General features: G+C 35.4%; 2 protein-coding genes across 3 annotated transcripts in view; one reads left to right on the top strand and one right to left on the bottom strand.

Annotated features, from left to right (window-relative positions):
- LOC116282380 (ral guanine nucleotide dissociation stimulator-like) overlaps positions 1-23,743 on the top strand; it is a 162,480-nt gene that overhangs the window by 76,226 nt on the left and 62,511 nt on the right. The gene's annotated exons all lie outside the window — the stretch shown is intronic.
- WAPL (WAPL cohesin release factor) overlaps positions 1-23,743 on the bottom strand; it is a 64,920-nt gene that overhangs the window by 37,935 nt on the left and 3,242 nt on the right. Inside the window, exons 2-4 of one of the 2 annotated variants that reach the window (XM_006217380.3) lie at positions 23,207-23,727; positions 4,810-5,853; positions 2,599-2,717 (exon numbers count right to left, since the gene is read on the bottom strand). In XM_006217380.3, the coding sequence (XP_006217442.1) occupies positions 2,599-2,717; positions 4,810-5,853; positions 23,207-23,705 (1,662 nt within the window). In that variant the 5' untranslated portion in view covers positions 23,706-23,727. The remainder of the gene's footprint in view (positions 1-2,598; positions 2,718-4,809; positions 5,854-23,206; positions 23,728-23,743) is intronic. The other variant, XM_006217381.4, reaches the window with a different exon arrangement.

The following is a 23,743-nucleotide window of genomic DNA, read 5'->3' as shown; positions in this document are numbered from 1 at the left end:
AAAAGGAGAATAAAGCAAGTAAGCTAAATACAAAATTCTGAAAAGTTAAATTTGAAATTAAACTATCAATATGAACTCAGTTTATTAAAAGCAAAAGAATGGTCAAAGATAATGGGGTTATATGAAAAGGACTCAAGAAACAGCTTAAGATGGTTCACTCTGGCCAAATCCATTGTAAGTAAAAATTACTGAGTCTATAGTGACAGGGGAGTGGGTGGGGAAAAAAGAAAACTCCTCTTTACAAAATTCTAGTTATTAAATGTGGAACTTAGAAGCAAAAACTAAAATTTTGAAGAACTTTTACCTATTACTGTTAACTTTAGATAGCGTCCCAATACTTAGTGACTCATCTGAGGAGTCTGGCAGTGGTATTAACGTGATTTTTTGATACTGTATAATGAAATGTGTCACCATTTGAAAAATCTGCATAAACCAATATAACTTTTTCCAAGTGACCAATGTATGTTATTACAAAGCATGCACGTATTTCAAAGTGCAAGACAGATCAATAAATTACAAAAGGTACATTGGCATGGTTTTAGATCCAAGTTACAACCCACCTTTAAGAAACTCTCATTTGTTGAGTTTTGATAGTATCAAAGAAGAATGTCCACGATTACTTGAAAAGACTATTTAAAATACAACTAATATGTGAGGCTGAATTTTCTTCATATATTTCAACTAAAAACAACATAATGAAATACACTGAATGTAGAGGATATAACAAATTGTCTTTATTAAGCCAAACTCTATAAAGATTTGCAAAAGATTTAAAACAATGCTACTCTTCGTACTATTTTAGAGAAAGTAATTCCCATTAAAATGTTACATTAACATGTAATAGGTTATTGTTTTTTAAGTGAATTATTAATAAGTATCTAAGCCCCATCAAAGCATTAAGGTGACATTATATAATCATTATATCACAATACCCTAGCCCCTGTCTCCAGAGCAAGTTCAGCTGAAATTAGCATTAAGCATTTTTTTCCATTGGGGGTGGGAGCGGGGGGGCATGGGTGGGCACCTGGGAGTACAAAAGTATAACACAATTACCTTGAAAATATTCCCAACTGGCTCTTTACAGAGGTAATAAAGCTGGATCATAAAAAAGACACACTTTCTTTAACTGCTTAAAAGCAGTTCAATCTACAAAAAATGTCAATAACTTTCAACAGCAATTTTCAATAACCAAACTTTTTAACACTGTAACAAGCTATTTAAGTAACTTTTTAATAAAAAGGTAAAAATCAAGCATATTATTCTCAATACTTATGCTGGACTATATTAAAATGACTTATATAATGCATAAGAATGATTGGGACCTTAACTTACACTATATACAAAAATTAACTCAAAATAGATCAATGACCTAAAAGTAAAACTTAAAACTATAAAACTTAGAAGAAAACATAAGGGGAAGCTCCATGAAATCCGATTTGACAATGATTTATTGGATATGATGCCAAAAGCACAAGGTAACAAGAGAAAAAATAGATAAATTGGACTCCACTGAAATTAAAGCACACTATGAAGAAAGTAAAGAGACAATCCACAGAATAGGGGAATCTATGTGCAAATTACATACCTACTAAGGCATTAATATCTAGAATATATAAACAACTCCTATAACTCAACAATACAGAAACCAAACAACTCGACTCAAAAGTGGGTATTGAATAGACATTTCTTCAAAAAAGATATTCAAATGCCCAGTACATGAAAAGATCCTCAACATCACTAGTTAGGGAAATGCAAATCAAACTACAACAAGATACCATTCCACACCCATTAGGATAGCTACTACCAAAAAACAAAACCCTCAGAAAGTAACAAGTGTTGTTGAGGATGTGGAAAAATTAGAACCCTTGTCCACTGCTGATAGGAATGTAAAAATGGTGCAAAGGGGAAAACAGTTTGGCTGTTAAAACATAGACCTACCATGCGTCCCAAAAATTCAACTCCTAGGTATCCAAAACAATTGAAAGCAGGAACTCAAATAGCCAAAAGGTGAAAACAACCCATTTCTCCCACAAAGTGTCCATTTACAGATGAATAGATAAACAAAAGGTGGTATATACAAACACTGGAATATTATTTAGGCATAAAAAAGGCATGCCATTTTGACACATTACAACAGGAATGGATCTTGACAACACAATGCTTAGTGAAATAAGACAGAGACAAATATTAAGTGATACCACTTATATGAGGTATCTAGAAAAGAATTTTATAGCGACAGATAGTAAAACAGTGTTTACTAGGGGCTGGGCAGGTCAAAGGTTAAGTTATTGTTTAATGGGTACAGTGTTTTTGTTAGAGACAATGAAAAAGTCTGGGGTGTAGATAATGGCGATGGTTACACAACACTGAATATACTTCATGTCACTGAATTGTACACATGCGTATAATAAATACTATGTTATGTACACTTTACCACACTTCAAAATATGGTTACAATGTTTTAAAAAATGACTTACATAATATATTTTGAAAGACAAAAATTAATTACCATGTTTGTTAGTAATTTTTAAATTAAAAAATTAAGAGTTGAGCCCTCCAATGATAAATAATACAAATCAATGATAGTGCTTTACTTACCCGTTTGGGGCCACTAAAAATCTTTCTGGTATTTTCCTTCGATTTATCTCCTTGTTTATTTGGGGGCTTCTTCACACTTTCAGGCACACCAGGCAAGTCCTCTGTAAAATCCAAGTTTTCTGAAATGGTAACCAAAACTAGCTAGCTGTCTATTAATTTCAAATTATCTACCAGACAATCTATGAATATTTGGGGAGGAAAGAGGCATATGATGGGGAGAAAAGAATAAAGGAATAGAAGCGCCACATAGTTGACAAAATATTCCCAATGATAGTAAGTCTCATCCTCCCATGCTCAACCCGCTTGTCTCCTGCTCTAAAAAGAAAACCAGAAATCGAGTTGCTATGTATGTGCTCCACTTTCATCGGCAAAATAAGATATTTTCCAGAATATGTTTGGACACTGATACCGGCATGGCCTAATTTAAAACACACATACACATCAGGTGGTATCTACCCATAACACTTTTGTAGAATTTAAGTACACTGAATCACGCTGGCCTTCAAAGAATACCTGCTTACGTCTACAAAGGCCACATTTTACAAAACCAAAAAAAGAGGATAGCTATCCTTGGAAAAAGACATGGAATGACCTAATACAATGCAGTTCAATGGTTTGTGGATATTCCCACAAAACTAACAAAAGAATTAGATTAATTTTAAAAAAGAAATAAACAAACAAAAGAAAAATAGGACTTTATCATAACTCTTAAAAATGCTTGTTGTTTCATACATTGTATGAAGACACAAGATTGCAACTTCGGATATATATCAATCAAATGGTCTCTAATTTTTAAATGTTATTTGATGTATCAATTTGACATTTTTGAAAGGGACTCTAATGACTGCACATTTTAAAGCTCAAAGGGTTAATTACCTTACATGTACATTTCAGACACGCATTTTCCACTGCAGATCAGGATAGCTTGCTATCAAGGTTAGCATAAGAGCTAAATAGGCTGTAGCAGGACAAGAGCTCAGGTTTCATAGTACTTAAGTTACTTTTCATCCTCCTGAGAAAGCAACTGTAAAGCTGTCTGCCCAGTTAGATCTCAACTGACTAGCAAGGCTGTAGCAATTTCGGTTCTCCAGAAGGGACTCAGGACAACATTGGATGAATTCTAAAAATACTCTTCTTTATTATTTTTTTGCAGTGGTGAGTAAGAGGAGGGGGGCTCCTAAGGGCTATTTCTGTATAATTCTAGTTTTGAAGATAAGAGTGATTCTAATCTAGCAAAACTATTTTAGGCCAAATAAAGCAAAATGATAGGTAGTCTCAAGAATGACATACTCTACAAGAGAATCAATATGTAAGAATATTGTGGTAATTCTAATTCACCATAACTCTTGATCGTTGACCCTAACAGGACAAAAACTTTATTTAACAAGTAAACCAATATAGGAAAACTGTATTTGTTAAATATAAATAAGTACAGCCCCAGAGGCTTTCGCATCCTCTTCCTCACTCAACAGCCAATTCATTTCACAAAGCCCTTGTCAAAGTGACTTATTTATAGCAAAGCTAACCTATTTCTTTTGTTTGTCTCTCACAGTGGAGACTATCGACTCCTCAAGGACCTAAGTCATTACTGGTCCTACTATCTTAAAGGACAAGTTAATTTTTCACTGTTCAGAGTATATAAATACTTAACTGGCACTTTTCAAATTTATTAAGTCAACGAGGATGATTCTTAAGATTAAGATTTAATCTTAACTTTATAAAGTTAAGATTTCTTAAAAATATTTTTTAACATTTATTAGTTGATTAGTTTTGAGACTACAAAAGCTTTCTTATTTTACTTTTCTAACATTATCCTCATTACAACCATCTAATATCAATATAGTTCTAAATGTCCAAAATCTATCCTCATGTTTCCATTGCATTTGGTTTTTCAAATCTGAAACATCAAGATGTTTAGTATCCCTGTACACATACACACTTAAAAATTCTCAAGTGCTAATGGTAGAAGTAAAATACAAATATGAAAAGACTCCTCAATTTACAAATTGGTTGGTGCCTTACAATGTGGGACTTTATTAACATTTAAAATGCTGTATCTTTAGATACAGTAACATTGGCTCTAAATAGGCACTACTTTTAAAATTAAACCTAATAAGCTAAAATTGATTATCTAGAAGGATATTAAGGAGCCGTTATTTAAGTCTGAAAAACACATTTACTAGGAATAATTTTTTATTTTTTAAATCTTACCTGCATTATTAGTACTAGACTGACTGTCCTGGGAATTATCATTGCTTTCTGGAGGAGGCTGCAAGGAGGGTGATGGAGCTGTTTTAGTTCTTTTTTTGCTTGTCTTTCTTTCCACTTGACAGTCATCATCTTCATCATCTTCACTTTCACTAAGATCATCAAAGCCAAAGTACTTAATTTTGTAATTAGAACTCCCAGAACCTCCTTCATCACCTCCTGTCTCATCGTGATCTTCAAAACCAAAAAATTCAAGTTTAACATCCTTTTTAGATTTAGTATTACTAGGTCGAAATCTAGTAGTGGTCTTAGAAGTTGCAATATCTGCCTTTTTTCTTAGCCTGCCAGCTTCTCCCAGATCTGCAGGAGTCGAAGCAGTGAACTCATCCATGCTGCGTTCCATAGTATCCTGTATGGTCACATTACAAACTGACAAGCAAGATGGATGCAAAACAGTATAATCTCTAGTCCGTCCAACCGTCCCTCTAAAGCTGGTCCCACAACTCACACTGCCTTTCTTCACCTGATTCAGGCCATCTTTACTCGACTCACTGTTTGCTTTGGCTAAGGCCTGACTGGTGCCGTCCATTAGCTTATCAAAATTTGATGCTCCTTGTGAGGATTTTGCTTTATTGGCCCTACAGTACGTCCTGCAGTTGCTTGGCCTAAGAACACTTTGCATGACGTCTTCCTCAATGGCTTCATTTAGATTTTCCAACCGATTTTTTAAATCCTCATCCTTCATCTCCAAAAGAGGATCACTATTCAAACTTAAAATGCAATCTTCTGATCTGATATCTTCAAAATCATTATCCCATTCATACAAACCAGTTCTTACAGATCCCTTAATTGGAGATGTTTCTGACGGAGATTCTGACCTTTTTCCAAGCTGGGAGTTCCAAGTATCATTTGTTTCCTTGATTTCATCAGCTTTGTGTCCAGAAGCCGCTGTGGTTTCTACATTGGATTTCTTAGCACTGTCTTCAGCATTTTTATAAATATGGAGACTATTCTTATCATGTTCTTCACTAAAGTTCTCCACTTTATCTACAAAAATGAAAAATAGGTCAAAGGATAAAAACATGAGTGACATCACTGTAAAAGTTAACAAAAGGGACATTTGGTCAATTAACAAGAGTACAGTCAACTAATCTTAAAACAACTGCAATAATTTTAAATTGTGAAGAAATAAATGTTTACATAACTGACATTTCCTCTTCTACCTTTTCAGTACACAGCTCTCATATCTTCCAGCGATTTCTCCCTAGACATTCAAGTCTCTTAAAATTGCTACCCTAAACTCAAGAGATTTCAGCAGGGTTAAGCAACAGGAGAATGACATACAAATAACTCAGCCAAATCTTCTAGAGGTATTATGGATTGTTCAAAATACTTCAAGAATACTTCTATAATAAGTTATTCAGTAGAACCTAAACGATGTAACACAATAAATGAAAACATTCTGGCAGTATTTATGTTTCTCTGGGGTCGGGCTGCCCATATGGCATGCCAGTTCTGTCTAGAAACCTGTTCTGGGGTCAGGTTTCTTTAGCTATTTGTTTTCTATTCTTTCTCCTAATCCTAAAAGCCATATAAGTTTAAGAATTTTTTTTTTAACAGTGGCTCTGATGCCTAAATTACATGGTTACAGTGACTACTTATCCATATCAGCCAGTAGTAAGTCTTAAATTGCATATTAATTTTGTACCTGGGGAATTCATTTTTGTTGTCTTTAATTTTTATCATCAGAAACATTTTTAAAAAATCTTTCTAAATAAGAGATGAAAATGTGATTCAAACTGGAACTACAGTGAATTCTCTAAGCACTTTTAAGTAGAAAAGCCCAGGCAAAATGTTTATGCCTAATAATAAAATTACCCAAAAAAGCACCTACATTTAAGAAAAACCATTTACAAATTCCAATTAACAAGCCATCACATACAAGCAAAAGGATGCTTTACATGAAATTCCTGTACAATTTTAATGCTACCCAATGGGTATAAAAAAATACAACCTATACTTACTTACCTTTAGAAGGCATCTAATTCATAAAGATATATATTGTATTCTTAGATATTTCCCAGCCGAAGGCAAAGAATTAAGTTTTTATAATCTCATAAGTACCCATCACTAAGCGTAAGATACTGAAAAGCTAAGAATTAAAAGCTGACATCTGATACTATCTTAAAAGGAACAGAAGAAAAGCCAAGTCTAAAACTAAACCTGGGGAAATTATACCACTACTTTTATAACATGTGGAAACAGCACTAGTACCTGAATCTGGAGACTTCTGCTGCCCTGGTCAAACTAGCCCAGTAGAGCTCAGGCAAGACCCCTAACTTTGGGAGTTTTCCTGAGGGCTTCAATTTCTTCCCTTCAAAAGGGAAGCCACTGACCCAGACTACTTTACAGCATTGTTGAAGGAATTATTTCCTAATAAATGCCTAGGGGAATGCTTTGTATGCTTAGCTACACAAAAGTCCATGAGATGTCATTAATGTTATATCACACCACTTACAACTGTATAGCATTCTACTATCTTAATGTCATTAAAATTTATTCAGGCTGTTTCTTATTATTTTATGTAATAACTTTCTGACTTAAAAAAAGCTTATTAACAATAAACTTTATTACTCATGTTTTTAAAAATTACTACTGCAAGTTTTACTTACTACTCCCACTTCCCCTAAGTCAGAGAGAATGTTTTAACAGTTACTATTCTCATGGGCTGCCTTTCATATAAGTCTAACTGTATTGTGAGCACATCTTATAAATTTTGTTTTAAGTGCCAAGAGTAATAAAGGGCCCTATAGAAAGAAGTATTCTCACTAAAAATTATGTCATTGGCACATATAATTTATTCATGTATTCAATTATATAGCATAAACAATCCTACAGATGAATTATTAAAGTACATATTTTTAAACTTCTGAAACACATTGCATAGATAAAATTTAATCTAATCAAGAGTTCTGCAAAAGAAAAGCTATCCAAGTTCTCCATAAAAGTATTCTAAAGTATAAAATAAATGCTTTCTATGGTTCTTACTCATTTAGCTCTCCAACACATATTCTTAACTATACCTTCAGAAGAGAGAGCAAGGCTATCTTGTCCTAAAATGCACAACAGCAATTACTTTCAACTGCCCTCCTTCCTCAAACATCCCAGTTCCCTATCAGATAAACTGACTTTACATCTCAAAATATCAAGGGGGGAAAAAAGGAAAAAGTTCTCTTTTTACAGAGAAGATAAGCATTTATTCTGTTTTAGTCCAAACCGGCTAAAGAAACAAAACTGTACTTCTAGCAAAATACAGTTTAGGAGTTAAATGGATGAGTACCAGCTCTGTCACTCACTAGCTAAAATGACCTTGGGCAAGTCACCTTAAGGAGCTGGGAGTTTCTTCATCTGAAAAAAATGAGCTAATAAAATCTGTCTCAAGGGCTGGTTGAACAGATAAAAGAAGATAATATACCTAAGGATGTTTTGCAGGTTATAGAGCATCACACAAATGCAAATTATCATAGCTTTTACAACTCAGCCACGATACAGGGTACATTTTTAATAATCTTTTAGTGAGACATTTCTTAGTGGAATCTAACCTGTATATTCATCAGTATTCCCTTAGGTCCTGTGTCTTTCGGCTTCATGCAAGGATTTCAAAACTACATTCTAAGGCCTACTGTTCTTCCTCAAGCTAGAAGGCAGACTGGATATGTAGAAAGTTTTCAGTAGAAGACTTATCCCAGTACCATCTGCAAACAGGTACTTAATAAATGCCTTTTAACATCACTGGATTTTAGCATCACTAGGTAGGTACTCAATCTTTTGTACATCAGGTAACATATAAGGGAGGAAATTTAGCATAATGAAAACGACAAGGAATTTGGAACTTGAGGACCACGTTGTTGAACCACATGGCTAAGACAATAACTAGATGTGCAAAAATTTGGCAAGTCATATTTTTTCTCATTCTGCTTATCTGAAAAGCAGTTAACAACCTGACAAAAGATTAATTAAATGCCCATTATTCCCTTAAGATTCTTAATTTTGATTTTTTTAATAGAAGTAATGGGGACAGAACCCAAGATCTCGTGCATGCTAAGCATGTGCTACACTACTGAGCCAAGAATCTTAATTTTGAAAGGAAATAGATGATTCCTTAAAAAAAAAAAAACACACATCAGTACTCAAAATAATGTGAGTATATATACCTCAGTATACATTATACTTGTCAGTATGTACACACATGTGAGTATAAAGAAAATAAACAGGTGGGATGATTTAAGGCTTTTACGAGTGAACTCTGAACTATTTAAAAAGTGGGAAGGAAGATTTAATCAGAGATCTATGAATGGGTTTCATGAGCTCTGCAAATCTTGTGAAACTGCATGAAAAAAATGTGCACATATTTTTCAAGGAGAGTATCTATAATTTTACTAAGTTTTCAAATACTCCAAAATATATTTTATAATTGGGAAAGGGCAAGAGAAGGAGCAAAATATCTGTGGAAAATCAGTATATGTTGATTGTAGAATTTCAAATCTCTGTAACAAGGATTATTCAATAATGAGTACCGGAACATCTTTTATCTTTAACCATAAAACAAAAGAAATTTCATCAAAATCAAATGTCCATTAAAAAAAAAACAATCCTGAAGAGAACTACCAGACCAGAATGGGGTGGGAGATACTACTACCATGTTAAGAATGCCTACAAAAAACTATACTTTCATACATCCATCAATCTATCAAGTAATGTCACACAAAAAAGAATGCCTACAACTTAATAAGATATCCAACGGAAATAAAAAATAGAAAAATGATCAAGAGACTTGATTAAAAAAAGGACATTAAATAAATATATAAAACGTAAATACATTAAAAGGCATTTACATGCACTACTTATTAGGAAGATGCAAATTAAAAACATAATGAGATGCCACTACACAACTGCCAAGAGCTCAAATTCACAATGCCAAGTATTGTGGAGAAGGCAAGCAACTTCAGTTTGTCAGAGCGGAAGTGGGAACAATCACTCTGGGATACCTACAAAAGCTAAATGTAACAGTTATCCTAAGACCCAGGAATTCTACTTGGAAGTACTTACCTAACAGAAATGTATGCACATATGCACTAAAAGAGTTATCAATGTGAACCTTATGAAACTTCCACTTTTAAAATAATCAAGTGTTAGCAATTCCACATGGTTCAATTTAAGTATGCTCACATCATTCCAAAACAATGAAATATAAATATTCATTAACAGTACAATCAAGTGGTCTGTTCATATAAAGAAATACTTCAGAGCAATAAAAATAAACTACATTTCTGTAGGGGCATATTTCAGTACAATCACTATAGAGAGCAATTTAGTAATTATCTTTAAAAATTAAAAATTACATGTCAAAGAAATAGACTTACCCTGAAGCAAGCAGTTTTATTCACTCTACAAATAACTTCCCATAACTATGAATAACGTAAAGAACAAGGAAATTCACTACAACATTGTTTCCTGATTTTTGCTTTCATGAACAATACAAACACCTATCAGTAAAGAACTAATTAAATTAACGTACAACCACATATCTGAATACCATGTAGCTGTTAAAAAGTGTAAGGTAGGTCTACATTATGTTATGCCACTAGGGAAAAGGATGTCTGAAGGATGAGGGAAAAGTCTTTGGTATCTCTTGAATTTTATACTGTCTATTGTCTATTCAAAAGCTTAAAAAGTAAAAACTGACAAAGGTACATACTAAGTACGTATTAAGTAACTTAAACTGTAACCATGATATTGCAGTTATCTTTTTTGGAGTCCTTAGCTGTTAAAGAATTATATTTATGTATGAAATACAATGCCTGGAATTTGCTTCAAAATAATCCACTGTTGAAAGAGTAAGTAATGATAAACTGGCCATTAATTGACATTTACTGAAGCTGGACACACACACACACACACACACACCCCCGTTTAACTGTATGCTGGTCTGTATATACAAACAGCATATATACTTCCTTCACTCTTCTTCTAAGACAGTGAAGATATACCCGTTCACTTTTTATCATTATATAGATGAGGAAAAAGCGGCCCAGAGAGGCCAATGACGACAAAGGTTGCCAATTAAAACAATGACCAAGAGACTTCATAAAAAGAACCATACCAAGTTCTACTATGTTCCACTACCTCTAGTGGTTGGCTGCTGAAAACTGAAATACTAAAGCAGATAAACCACCTTAACCCACATTAATAGGAGAGATCCAGATGAAGAGGTTAAAAATCTAATGTGGGGGGCAAATTGCAAATGAGTACCACATGATGTGCTGAAGACTTGAATTTAAATAAAACCTTTGACTTCTGACTCAGGGGACTGTACAGTTGATACAGAAGTGGCTTTGGAGACCATGACTTACAAAATACGGTTAAGGTACCTAAAAAAGTTTAACTTGGGGGGCAAATGGGGTGCCACTATTACATAGCATGCCACCTCTAAATATCTGAGTGGCTATCACACAAAGAGGGAATAAGTTCCAACGTGTATAAATCACTCAATTCACGGAAATAATAAGGACTGATGATCCAAGAGCTTTAAAGATCAATTACAGCTGTCCAACCAAGGTGATGCCCAGGGAAAGTGTACTCCCTTGTCATAAGAGAAACATGATAAAATGGGACCTGATCAAAACCCGTAACTTCTACTCTGCAATGACACTGTTAAGAGAATGCAAAGACAAGCCAGAGACTCAGAGAAAATGTCTGCAATAAATGTCTGATAAAATACTTGCACCCAGAATAAAGAACTCTGAAAGTTTGATGAGAAAATTAACCCAATTAAAAATAAGCAAAAAAAATCTGAGCAGACATCACCAAAGAAACTATATTGATATCAAATAAACATGTGAAAAATGCTCATCATTAGTCATCAGGGAAAAGCAAAAGGTTGATTTCCTTAATATATTAAGGATTCTTACACATCAACAAATCCAATCAACGTTTCAGCAGAAAAAGCAGCTAGGGACACAAAGAGGCAACTAATGGAAAAAGAAACAGAATGAATTAATAACTTATGAAAAGACACTCAATTTTCATTTACAATTAAAAATCAGACTACACAATGTTATATGTTAATTATATCTCAATAAAGCTGGAAAAAAATCAAAGTAAAATAAAGGTGAACTATATTTATACTTACTAAGCCCTCAGTATGTGCCTCACACTATTCTAAATATTTTCCATCCATTAATTCATTTGATCATTTGATCTCATAGCAACTATCTGAGGTAGTAACTATTACAAGTTCACAAGCCTTTATTCACAATTCCAAAATCCAGAAAGCTCTGAAAACAAAATTTTCTCATAACACATCTTGAAGCAAAACTTGACCTCACCTAAGTGAGGCTATTTATACTATTTCCTTTTTCTGAAAACACACTTGTCTTCAATTAGAGTGCTGCCTCAGACCCTGATGGGTGTTAATGTAAAATATATATACTTTCTAAATTCCAAAATAATCCCAATTCCAAGAGAAATCTGGCCCCAAAGTTTTCGGATATGGAAATGTGAAACTGTAACCCATTCTGCAGATGAGGGACAGTTGATTTTGGTTAGTAGATAGTTGACAGCCACACAGTTATTAAGTGGTATTTATTGTCTGAAAAATAAAGCAACTTAAAAAGAAAACAAAAACACTGGAAGCAACCCTAAAGTCACATCAACATGGAACTGGTTAAGAAATCACAACACACAGAGAAACTGACACACCATGCAGCAGTATTTTCAAATAAAAGAGAGGCCAGAAAGAAAACTTTTAATATACTGACACAGAATTATTCCCAAAATATATTAAATGAAAGAGCAAGGTATAAAACAGAAGGCTATCATTTTGTAGATTTAAATACACACACACGTGTAACTGCTTATATTGCTTGTACGTACGTACAAGGCGTATGTAAGAAAGACTAACACAAATAACTTTGGTCAATCACTCCAAGAACTAAGGTGACTGGGAAAAAAGGCTGGGAAGCTTTTAGCCAACTATCATTTTGTACCATGTGCAAGTAGAAATTTTTAATTTAAAATTTTAAAAATAAAGATGTGCATATTCTAAAGTGGAAAAAATTAAACCCTAACAATAAACAAGACATTTGTTTCTACATTTCAGCTAGGCAAAGTCCAAAGTTTGACAGGATGCAAGCAAAAAAAAAAAAAAAAAAAAACCACACTGTTAGTGGAAAAGTTGGAATATCAATTAAATATTTAAATGTGTATGATCTTTCAATTCCATTTTTACAAACATCTACCACACTATACTGATGTATATTATGCTCAAAAACTTAAGTAGAAAAATGTTCAATGCAGCATTTATTTGTAACAGCAAATGACTAGAAACAGCCAAATTATCCCAAAGACACTACTTTGAAGTATGGAATATCCATACAATGGGAAACCATGAAGCTGCTGACAAAGAACAAGGTAGATTTATAAATACTGGTAAGTGTACATCTTAAAGAGGTTTCTTTAAGTGTTTTTTAAGGCACAATACACTAGTGTACACACTATACAATATGCACACAGTACACACATATATATATCATGCTCCCGCTTATATGTTTGTTTTTAAGGATACATAGATTTGCATGCTGTGTATATTAAAGATTATGAAAGATATATAAAAAATTGTTAACAGCATTTGCTTCTGTGGAAGGGAACTCATTTTTCACTGTCAACAAGGGTATGTGGCTATTTATCAGACGCACCTAGAAAGCCAGAGGAAAAACATGGCACATCTTCCTCAGTGAATCAATTTTACTCAAATATTTGGAAGGTAGAAAGTACTTAAAAAAAAAAACAAAAACCACAGCATTTCAACTGGTAATTTAAAACATTTTTGTATTTTATAAAGCATAGCTATCAAACACAAAATTTACATGTAAGTTTAAAGGAAGAAGAGTGAACAGAAAAAAACTTCAAAAGAACTATTCAACTGGGCCCACTACACAAAGCAGTCCAAGACAACTCAACTTCCCTTACTCCCCCCATCAATAGCCCAAAAAGGGCCTTACTGTCCCAGCCACATATCAAAGAGCCTGTTTGCTCCTGGGGTCTCCTGCTCAAACTGCCCATCTCTGCCCACCCTTGCAGTAGATTAGGAAACACATCCACATACCCCAGCCACTTTTCAACTAGTAGGCCACCCTGACAATTAAGTTTTCAAACTAAATACACAGACGCCTGGAGTTAAACAAAGACCTTTCAAAACATATATAGCACAATTAAGTTTTAGGGACATTCATTTCTAAATCCTCAACTTCATGTACTCTGGTCCAAAACACCTCTACCAACACACCCGGGATTAATCATTCCTCTCCCACATTACAAATAATGGCGTATCTATCACTCACCTATCTCTAAACCTACTATGGTATACCGCTCCTACTCTGGCATGGCCTAAAAATAAATAATGTGACATATTATTTTCTTCTGGGCTTAATAACTACGTCTAATGTCTCGGTAACAAATCCTCTGCATGTCAGGTGGTTCCGATTATTGCTTTAACAAATAAAACCTGCCATAACAAAACTCTTTCCATTCTCATTTTTGTCAATAGGGTATCTCAATATTTAGATGTATTAAGAAATAAGAAGAGATTGATGCCAGAGCTTTTTCTTAATTCTAGCAATAATATTCATCCACATATACTCAAACTAATTGAAAAAGGCTCCACATGTGTCATTTTCAATAAATTTTGCCTTTAAAATGTACAGCATTCACACTGGATCTATTATGCACTAATAATTACAATCAGAATTTAGTCTAGAAGAATTTTTAAATAAGCATTAGAGTCACAGAAAATTCTTAAAAGTTTACGTTTAAATTTATATACATATTTTTGTACAAAGAATTAAGACAAAGATGACCATTAAAACACTAAACATACTAGTCATTTTAAACATTAGGATAAAATCCTAAAGGGGAAGTGGGACAGAAATACAATTACAAAAAGGCAAAGAGGGGGCTGTAAATCTGGCTGTTGAAGAAAAAACCTGTTTTTATTTTTTTTTAACGTGTGAAAGTGAACAGCAAATAATTACGGTATTTGTAAGCAAGCAGATGATTATGATAAAGCACAGGATAGCAATTACTTTGAGGGTGAAGGAGACGACACAAGGAAGAGCTTCTGGAGTAGCTGGCACTATTTTCCTTCTTGATGTGGGTGGTGGTTATAACAGTGTTTGTTGCCCTATAATTCATTAAGCAAAACAGATATTCCTATATGTTATATTGTGATTTTTTATATCTGTGTTTTATTTTGCAATAAAAAGGTTTAAAGAAATCACTGATACCTAAATTGCATGCCAGTTTCAATTCAAAACACCAATATTTATAGCAAATTACATAAATTACTTTGCAGGAAATTATATTCCTTGCAAACATTTAAATTTAGGATCCATACTTTTAAGACTTGTAGCAATCCACACCTAGGTACTGGCCCCAAGAGGAATGTGGACATACAGCTACACAAAAACCTAAATGCAAATGTAAGCAGCTTCATTCATTACCACCAAAAACTGAAAACCCAAATGTCCTTCAACTAGTGAATGGACTGTGGTACATATATACAATGGAATACTACTCAACAATAAACATACTCATACATGCAACAATATGGAATATGCTTTAAAAGTATTTTGCTAAATGAAAAAAGCCAGGCTGAAATTGCTACGTATTGTATGATCTCATGTATATGACATTTTGGAAAAAAACAAAGTTACAGGGACAGAAAACAGATCAGTGGATGTCAGGCTTGTAAGTGGGAGGAGGGGCTGACCACAAAGAACCATGAAGGAACTTTTGACATGAAGGAAATATTCTCTATCTGAATAATGATTATATAATTGTGTACATTTCCATAAACCTTCATAGTTTTTTTTAAGATATTGTACCAGTTATCTTCTACTTGCCCTTCCAGATCCACTCTCCACCCAGATCTCAGCTCCAGGAGGCTGACCTGTATTGTGTCAGTTTCCTTACCCTCAGGCTTCCACTGGGTTCCAACTATGAGGAGCGCCAGGACAAAGGAAGGAGGGAGCAGAGTTAGGTTCAGGTATTTTTATACTCCAGTATCCTCCTTACAAGGTCCCTCAAAAGAAGGATGCTGCTTTCAAGGTGGCCTTCTCTACACAGCTCAAATAATCCCCTGCCCCTATGAAACTCAGTGAGAAGAGCTTCACTGCAGCTAACTGAGGCTAGGGCACCATCCTCGGTGCTTTCCCTAACAGTCCTCCCACACCTTCATAAACAGACCCTCTACAAATAAACCCTCCTGGTATTAGCTTACCTGTCCTTGTCACCTGTTTTCAGTTGGGACCTTGACTGATAAATCATGATGCAAACTTGAAAAATTCATGAGGGGGGGAACATCTTATCTATCTCCTCAAAATCTACCTGTACCTCTTTCCCATCTCTTAATCCAACAACCCACCCCCACCACCCCACACCTTCTAAATCCAGAGTACCCAGGCCTCAGTGATCAGCATACTCACATACACCTGGGCGTCAGGCCCTCCACCACCTCCTGGCCCTAGCTGAAACTTGACTGAGTATGCCCTCCTCCTGTGGCGCCCTCAAGTACCTCAGAGAAGGACGGTTTGTGGTTACTCACGTGATGGCTCTCCAGAGCCCTATATAAAACCATGACTACACCCCTCTTATACAAGCCCATTCTTTTCAGGTTTGTGCCAGTTACCCTCTAAATCTCTCCTATCTGTTGTCCAACCACCTCTTATTCTTCATTTATTTAAGGATTTCACACCAGATTTATAATCTACCCCTACCCATGCCAGTTTTGCCATCACCCTGAATTCTACCAAATTCCAACTCCCTGGTCTCCCAGTTCCTTAACCTTCTTCTGACAAGTCTTCTACATTTCACTTCAGCCACCAGTTCAGTTTCATCAGGAACTTGTCATGTCCTAAAATGTGGCAAATCTTAAATATTAAAATCAGACAACCCACATTTTAATCACTACCAGCTATCCAACTTGCTTGTTTCAGTAACCCATTCTTGACTTTTATTCAATAAGACTTTCAGTATACTGACCTCTCTTCTGATCTTTCTCCTAGCCACCCACCCTGTCCAGTTAATAAACTTTAAACCTAGGACAGTCCATCATTTCCATCACTCTCCAGCTGATATCCTAACTCTCTTCTCTATTCATTCTATGTCCTGTCAGACAAAATGCCAGTCCAAAATAATTCTCATTATCCTATCCAATATTCCATATTCTGGGCAGGTTCTGGCTAATAAGGCCTACTAAAGGAGAGGGGAAAACACACGCTCAATAGTCAGATCAGCGACCAGGGGTTTTCAGGGATACAAACTTCAACTAAGGCATCAATAACGTCCAGAAATTCTACTTTCTCTCTAGACAACTTCCTCCTCTTCCACTTTCTGCAGTTATCTATTTGAATCCTTTGCCCATTCCCTCCAGCCACCACGTATCAACCTTCTTTCTTTCTTCCTTTCAGCAATGACCTCTTTTGTCACTTTATGGGGGGAGGGGGCAGGAAAATGAAGCTTTCATACAACGTCTTAGCTTCCATCCTCCCGTTAAGCTCCCATTTTCACCCACCTTTTCTCCTGTCCAGGAAATGCAGCATCCTTTCTCCCAAGACTACTCTCCCCTTTTGATCCTACGCTTTGAGGCTCTCTTGTGCAACTGAACTTTCCAGAACCCCTCATGTATCTCTCGCTGCCTCTTTTCTTTCCTTCAAACGTTTTTAACAATTTGTGTAGAATTCCATTTCCTCACTGTGTACTCACTGCTCAGACCACTCCTGTCCAAGCTGTGAAATCCAATGCCGGCTTTGCAGTCCTCATTTTCACTGACCTTGCACAGGCCTTCCAATTCAGTTGAACCTTCATGAAACACTCTTCAGTTAGATTCTATAAAATGTTACTTGCTTGATTTTCCTTCAGGTGCTCTAGCTGCTCCTACTCAATTTCCTTATCTAGTTTTTCTTTTTCTTCTCTCCATCCATTGCTAGTTCTTCAAGTTCAGTACTTTTTCTTCACATTCTTCGTAATGACTTCTTCTAATCCTGTACTTTCAAGTAACATTTATATGTTGAATCACAAATGTATCATCTCCAACCAAGACTTTTTATCTAAGTTCCATACCAGCAGATTCTACTGCCTTTGAACATGTCTCACAAATATCTCAATGTGGCCAAAACTGAACTCATATAAACTTTCCCTCAACTCGTCCCCTTATTTCAATGAATAATACTACAATCCACTCAGTTGCTCACAGTAGATACCTGGGATCAATTCTTCATATCTCCTTCTTCCTTACAGACCATGTCAACATACTTTGCCACTTTTATCCTTTCTCAGTGCACCAACACATCTCAAGTTAAATGTCAGCCTTGCCCAAATGCCTCACTCAGATCAAGTAAATTAGCCTATTATATGCTCTCACAGCACCCTATATTTTCCTGTCATTTTTTGCACACTTGTTTATCTTTATTCAATCTCTGTCCTATTCTTTATTCAATCCATCTTGCCCACTAGAATGTGAAAAAGGCAAGATCTTGTTCATGGATATACACCCAACGCTTGGCATACAGAAGATACTAAAATTATAGCTGGACAGTTGGAAGGAAGGTATCTCCAGAACAACCTATGAAAAATTCATCCTCCTCTACCACCAGGGGTCTAGAAAAGTTGAGGATGGGGCTGGATCATCAAAATATATGATGTATCATCTGGGTCTAAAGTCTAAGAATATGGAATACATGTGGGAAATGCTCTGAAAAGCAACAAGCATTAAACAAGTATGTTGCCATTGTTTTAGAAGTAGTTATTTATCATGACCAGCAGAAGTCAGTAGCTCCATCCCTAGAAGACAGATATTATGCTTACAGTTTTCTTGTACTAGCCCATGGTTGGTATTCAACCAGTATCCAAGGAGAAACTTGTTAGTGGTTACCCACGCTTGTGCTATTGATCAAACCTTGAGAATTAACCTCCTTTTATTAAAAAAAAAAAAACTTTTACAATAAATAAAAGTTTTACTTTGAAACACAATGAATTTACTTGAAATTACAGTGTCTCAGAATTTGCATACTGTTGAATTTCCATCTGTATACAGCACAAAAAATTAGCAAATAAAAGATACTTATTATCTATAAAAATATGGCCAGCTTTCTTCAGTAAGTATGATAAGTAGTTTGGCCATCATTCTTATTAAAAAGAAAATTATTTAAACAGAGACAAGGTAACCCATAACTTGCTATTTGTCCAAGGGATTCCCAATATCAAGATTAAACTGATCATATAGCAGTAGTCTTGTTATTTTAAATGTAAGGCTTTAAGTATGATAAAATAAAGTTCACTCACATCAGAATACAGCAGCACTACATGAAAAGAACACTTAGGATGTTTCTTAGATCTTCCACTTAATAGTTCAAGTTATTCAACCTTTCTGAACTATGCTTTATACCCTATAAAATGAGAATAAAGCCTGCCTTAAATAGTTGTGATTAAGTATCAACTGATAAATAAAGGGCTCAGCAAAGAGTAATAATAGGCATTTTATTGTCTTCCCTTAAAAGTAGATGTTAGGTTTGATTTAAGTATATTCTACATGACAAATACATTCAATGTCTAAATGAAGGCAAACATCTCTTGCCTATATTATACTTTGGGAATTCTTTAATAATCCTCATTAATCACCTGTACTTTATCCAGTGAGTAGATGACAATCTCCTCAGGTCACAAGTTCCTGGCCTACTTTAAGCTTTCAGGCATAAAACAATCCATCTCTTTCTAAAAACCATCTTTAGTTCTAAATCAAAGTTCCCGATTTTTTGACAACATCCCTCTAACTTATACAAATACTCAGTACAGCTTTAAGCAAATAGAAAAAAAAATTATTGGCTACAAAAAGTCATGCAAATTAAGAGCCTATGCCGTAGTTATCTCAATATTTGGCAGGATATGCAGACTGAATCCCAGCTGGCTAGCAAGGAAAACGTGCCAAATAGAAATGCAAGTCTTTGCACACTTTATTCTAGAGTCCAGATTAAAAACCTGTAGCAGAAAGATGAAAAATAGAAGTAGCTACATATAAAAGCCAAGAGAAGCCTTCTTTTACTCCTAATGCACACAGCCCTGGATTCTAAACTTCCTAAGAATATTCTAAGATCTCTCAAAAGGCCAAACTTTTAGGTCCTGCTAAAAGTCATTTTTAAGTGTCACACTTGTTTGAGAACTCACTGGCTTTCATGGCAACTGCAACTAAAGTATATGCTGATAAAATAAGAAATCCAGAATCTGCTTTAAAATAATCCAGGAGGTAGAGGACAGGAGGTAGAGAGAGTAGTATATACAATAGATGGAACAAGCCTTGCCATACACTGACAACTGCTGAAGTGAGAAAACAGGCACATGAAGTTCTTTTAACATGCTATTTTTATGTGCCTGAAAGTTCCATATTAAAAAAAAAAAATCAAGGCTAGAATGTTTTAGCAACCCAATCCTTCCCTGCAGTTCTCATTCAGTTTGTAATCTTGCTTCTGGTTCCCTTACCCATCAAGCATCTATTTGGAACATGGCAACCATTACATATTTTATCACGACCTCATTCTGGGTTTCCTCTTCAAATAAGCCACAATTTTAAAAAGCACTATCGGGTATAAAACATTAAAAACAAGGAATTTTAATAGCACCTAAAAATTAACCACATACTCCCCTATAAAGAGATCTGTTTTAAAACTTAATGTCAGGAGGAATGATATATAATAAGTTTGAGCTTGGATAAGCCCTTTTCACTAACGTGCTATATAATTCTCAGCAAAAAAAGGTCTGAATGAGCAGGAACATTCCACTGGAAGGATTCCGAAGAACCCAACTTGTACACTCTGAACAAGCATGATTATAAAATTTTTCACAGGTTCTTATACAAAATACCTGAAAAAGACCCGCAAAGGATTTCTGAGACCTACATAGGTATGCAAACACTTCTATCTGAAGTCCAAAATGTATCATTCTCAAAAGACCTCCAATTCAAAAAAGGTTTAGGAATCACTTTTGATTTACAGAAACCCCTTTTATCAAAACTTTAGGTTTGAATTTCTAAACTTTAAAATCAGAAGGCTTTTGAAACAATAGTAGAGGCAAGACAATCTGACCAACAAAATGCAAGAAAAAAGTCTACGCCCAGGGAAATGCCCAAATTTCAAAGGAGAGAAGCAATGAAAAAGAAGGGCACAATGTATAGAAGTATTCCCAGAACTATAATCAACGTATAAACACACGAACTTTTAAAGGGTTTATAAGAACAACTAACTTACACGTGTTAGGGGTAAGATAAGATTACCATCAGAATTAAAAGAACTCACTCAAAGTTCCTTCTTATCCTACAGCAGGCTGCCAGGGTTGCTGCAGCTTTGGATGGCCAAAAAGGATAAAGTAAGAAATATTCATAGTGCTACACCATTCCCAACTAATGGTGCCTTGTGAAGAAAGAAGGAAGAGGAGCAAGATGTTCTTTAACATCTATCTATCTGAATTTTAGTATACACTTTCTCCTCACAAACCCATTATAATTGAGTCTGGAGTCCCAGTCAGTCCGCTGTATCAGTACCAGAACTACAACGCAGCTACATTAAGACTGGGAAGCTAGTACCTCATTTCTACAGAAAATTATGTTTCCAGTTCCCCCCAGACAACTTCAAATGGTAGTTTGGACACACACAGATGTAACATCAGCAAAGCTCTCTAAGTAACTGCTGCCTATGACTATTTCACTTCCAAGTTCCTGCTCCCCCTCTACCTAAACATTCATCCTATCAATACCCTCTGCCTGCCAATGCCGCCGCCCTATCTCCAAAGACAGCACTTGGGGAAGCTTGTGTCTGCCTTCATGATTCACCACTTGCCCAGCCTCATCTTCTTTCCTCCAGCCTATCTGCCCCACACTGAGGACCAGACCACTAGATAACTGCCATGGAACAGCATTCCCAGAGCCTAGCACAGTACAGGACACAGAGTAGGTGCTCAACATTTTTAAAAAAATCAAAAATTGAATCTCATTCCAATTCTGCCACGACCCAACCTTCAACAGTTACTTAACGTCTTTGAGTCTCATATGTCAAACGAGGAGACATGAGTTAAAGATCGTTTTGGTTCAATCGTTCTATGATTAGAACAGAGTTTTAGGAGCTGATTTGGGAAACAGCTTTTACGTTGTTTTTTAATGAAATTTAACCTAACCTAAGTTACAAACAATGCCTCAGGAGAAATGTGGGCAAAGGATAAGAGCCAAATCAGAATTAACCAGGAGGGTCAACGGAATGACAGTAACAGCTGGCTCATCCTCTCATCCAAGGGTGAGAAAAAGAGCGAAAAATGTTCAGCATTTTTAGTCAAACTATGCAAGGCATAGTCTTGCATTATACGGTTTGAGGGCCTTATAAGGCTCCCAAAGGACAAATTCCTCTCAATAATCCAGAACCAGGAAAGGTTTGTCTTGACCTCCTTTCAAAATATAAGCTCTATATAACCTTTCATTATCGCTAAATTTTGCCAAAAGATAAAAAACTAAGGTTTGTTTTCGACCAAGGTGCCATCCTTGTCCTATTGCTGATAAGGCATGCACGCTGTCTTCCTTGCCATCTCCAACCTTAGCTCTTCAGTCATTTAGTTAATTGCACTTCTTATCATTTATTTTCAGTCTCAAATTCTTTACAAAAGAGAGTTAGGGATACAACTGACAAAATACATTGTCTTAGGAACAAACACTAGATGCCACATTTACAAATTAACATTTCAAAAATACAACTGGTTTCGTGGAGGAAAATCTATTAATACAAGTTGCTACTGGCACCAAACCATCTTCAAACTAATCTCAATCTGCAATGAAGTTCAATTCTTCAACATTCCCACTCAATACCTCCTTAATCTCTCCAGTTTTGGAAGAAAGTCTAACACTCGTAAACCTAATCCTCATTGTAAATGCTCATCTCATTTTCATTATCAGTCACCATCCAAATTCTCCACAGTAATAGAAATGAGATACTGTGCAATCCTAATACAACAAAAAGAGACGCTTACTACTGGAACTGGAGTTAGGGACTACTGAAAAACCATTCCCAAAATTACTGTAAGTATAGTGTGGAAACATTAATCTCCAAGTTGTTTAAGTAAAATTTCAACCCCCACTGGTTTCTTTAATTTCTTAAATCTCTTCTACAAAATTATCTTTGGTCCCAATTAATTATAAATGCAGAAAGAAAACCCAAGAGGTACAGTATTTCAGAATTTAAATCAAAACTCATTTAACTAAATGGCTTACACAATGCTCTCCTGGTTCAGAACAAAGAAAATCAAAACTTACCTGAAGTCATTAATTTAGTACAGCTACTTCTGCTTGCATCATCTTCCAAGACACGGTTTGTGCTCTTTTCTTTCCCAAGCAAAGTATCCTCCAAACGCAAGCATTTATCAGATACAACGCTGTCTTCACCCATCACGTGACTAATTTTGCTATTAGCTTCAAGTACAGAAGTGACATCTTCCAGCTGAGCAGCTTCATTAGATTCTGAATAAGAGGAACCCTTACCCTGGGCTAAATTCTTCGAAGAAACTGGTAGAGACTCATCATCGCTATCAAATCCAAAAGGATCACCAGTATTTTCTTCTTCCATCTTAGGTTTCTTCGGAATTTCTTGGATATCTGGTTTGAAATTGGGCCTCTTCTGACCTAATTTAGCCATAAATGTGGTCTCTCCCCACTTTGTGCTAAGGGTGGTCCGTTTGTTGGAAAAGACTTCATCAAATTTTGAACTGCCATTTCCTCCTTTCCTACTGTATGTTTTCCCAAATCTGGATGTCATTTTGACACCTGTTTCATATTCTCTGTGGAAAAAAAAGA

This window comes from Vicugna pacos, chromosome 11 (genome assembly GCF_048564905.1).
Source record: "Vicugna pacos chromosome 11, VicPac4, whole genome shotgun sequence".
In the NCBI taxonomy this organism is placed as follows: Eukaryota; Metazoa; Chordata; class Mammalia; order Artiodactyla; family Camelidae; genus Vicugna; species Vicugna pacos.
The sequence above is the reverse complement of the archived record's forward strand: the minus strand, read 5'-3'. Positions and strand labels throughout refer to the sequence as shown.